General features: G+C 44.7%; 2 protein-coding genes across 6 annotated transcripts in view; one reads left to right on the top strand and one right to left on the bottom strand.

Annotated features, from left to right (window-relative positions):
• LOC109478654 overlaps positions 1 to 2200 on the bottom strand; it is a 2610-nt gene extending 410 nt beyond the window's left edge. The window contains exons 1-4 of the mRNA XM_019780319.1: positions 1884 to 2200; positions 1586 to 1740; positions 1308 to 1429; positions 13 to 156 (exon numbers count right to left, since the gene is read on the bottom strand). Of these exons, the coding sequence (XP_019635878.1) occupies positions 13 to 156; positions 1308 to 1429; positions 1586 to 1740; positions 1884 to 2013 (551 nt within the window). The 5' untranslated portion in view covers positions 2014 to 2200. The remainder of the gene's footprint in view (positions 1 to 12; positions 157 to 1307; positions 1430 to 1585; positions 1741 to 1883) is intronic.
• LOC109478701 (growth factor receptor-bound protein 14-like) overlaps positions 1 to 2248 on the top strand; it is a 37485-nt gene that overhangs the window by 12292 nt on the left and 22945 nt on the right. The gene's annotated exons all lie outside the window — the stretch shown is intronic.

Genomic DNA, 2248 nt, shown 5'->3' with positions numbered 1-2248 from the left:
AGGCGTTTTTGCATTTGGTCAATCAAATTCTCGTTCTCATAGCTCCTCTCCTCTGAGCGAATACCAAAATGGCCGACCTTCTCCAGAAGCATGCCTGTGACTTTGTTCAACAGCTCATTATGGAGGTCGATGAGGGTAGGCTGGCTTGGAGGATTCCTGAGCAGAGATGATAAATTTAACATGAAACAAGAAGCCATAGGTGACAATCCTCCGTGAAGTTTTATATATTTCAACAAAATCCCAAGCGTCAACGCCAGACCTACTGTGCAGACATTATAATTAGGCAACGGTTAATACAATGAGGGCGCGTCACAAGCATAAAACATACAAAGAGCTAAATCCATTACTGCTCCCAGGGCGTGTAAAGATACGGTGCTTCAAGTTCGAAGTTCATTTTAATTACACACACACAATCATTGCATTCACATAAAGATCGGACTATCATGGTCGTGTCACTAAGAAAACCCCACCGTCTTACCGTGCCTGTACCTAATTAAGCGCGCCTGGAACAGTTGCGGTAAGCACCGCGAGTGTTACTACCGCCGGCCAGATAACCAGGATATCTGTTTGGAGTACCTCTGCTACCAGACAACTGCCTAAACCTACGGCCTATTCCACAGGATTGTAAAAGTAGGGATGTTTCTAAAATATGCATTTACTTCAATATCAAAACAGCTACGGTAAAATAAAAGACGTGCATCATCCCGGACATAATGCCACACCACATGCGAAATTACACAGAAATGCGACGTACGGAAGAATGCGTTTTGGCTGCGAACATCTTCCAAAAAACTTTGGCATCTCTTAAGCATGGGCAAAAACATCTGGAACCACTTATAAAAACCACCCCGTATCTGCATGAAGTTCCACCCCCCCCACTGCTATTCCAAACAACGCGTTTTTCTGGACCATTCCAACTCGCCTCGTAATTGTAGGGGTACGTCTGCAATATTACATTGACCGCGAAAGCAGCAACGGCAAAAATACACATTCGTGCATCAACACGGGCATGCCCGCAGACGGCGTATAAAATTGCGTGCCGATTACACAAAGAGAACCCAGTGTTTTGACTGCGAACATGAAAAATCAGCCGATCACAACACTCCGTCCGGAGGTCCTGACCTCCTTCACGGAGTAATAATAGGACTGGTGTAGCCTATCCATGTCATCAATACCATACAGTCATGAACTCTGTGCCATTGTCTGATTTATGTAGATTCAGACACTCGGTGAAAACCTGCAGGAAATCATGTCTGTGTGGAGAATTTCACCTATGTTCTGAACACTTATCATTGCGTAAACGTCACCTTGTATTGTATTCCGCACCTTTCCCTCCACGTCCACTGGTCACCGGTTTGAGGGGTATTCCATTTTCTGGACATTCTTCCAATGGATCCCGCCAATTGTTCGTGGCTGTAGCAACCTTGGCCTACAGAATATATAAAGACCAACTCAATAACTAACACATACCGTTGAATACTAGAGCATGACAATCAGGCTATACTGATGCTAAAGCCTGATAATGTAATTAGTGATATTTTAGTTCCCAACTAAATATACCGCAGTTATGTTGAATAGCGCTCACTTGCATCTGTTGGTTGTACTCATCGATCACCTCCTCGACAGCTCTGCCTCGCAGGAGTTGTACGGTGTTCTGCCAGGTGTTGTCCAGGGCAGGGATGGAGTTTGGATCATTGACGGCTTCCACATACCGTTCAACCATGATGCTGAGGGCCAATCCTAAACGGAAATTAAAGGCATAGATAGCGAAGCCAATTCGTTTCCCAGAATAAATCTGTATTCAGCGGCAACAAAACGAGGTTTTCTTTTACCATGACCATCAAGAAATAATTGTTGGGTGGGTGACATTGACTTATCCTTACCACTAACAGTTGATGCCTTGTTGTACCCCCTCTTTGCGCGCGCATTGTGCAACAGCTGCTCGATGAGGGTGTGAACACCCTTGTTGAAGTTTGGATTCAGGCTGTTTGTGTGCTGAGCAATGTTTTTCATCACCTCATTGTCCCCAGAGGGCCTTTCCAAGGTGGTACACTCCACCGACGGGAAGAATGTTAGGATGGCCCGCCCTACTTTTTCACTCTGTGATTCCTCAAAATCATCAGGATCACGTGCAAGGACCTAACATTAACGACAGTGTAAGACATTCTTATAACGAAGAAGAATATCTCAAGTTAGCAAATGTTCGCCACAGATCCACCATTAACCAAAACTAAGAATTCAGTTGTCA

Source organism: Branchiostoma belcheri, unplaced genomic scaffold (assembly GCF_001625305.1).
Source record: "Branchiostoma belcheri isolate BF01 breed outbred unplaced genomic scaffold, Haploidv18h27 scaffold45, whole genome shotgun sequence".
NCBI classification, from domain to species: Eukaryota; Metazoa; Chordata; class Leptocardii; order Amphioxiformes; family Branchiostomatidae; genus Branchiostoma; species Branchiostoma belcheri.
This window is presented reverse-complemented; position numbering and strand designations above follow the sequence as displayed.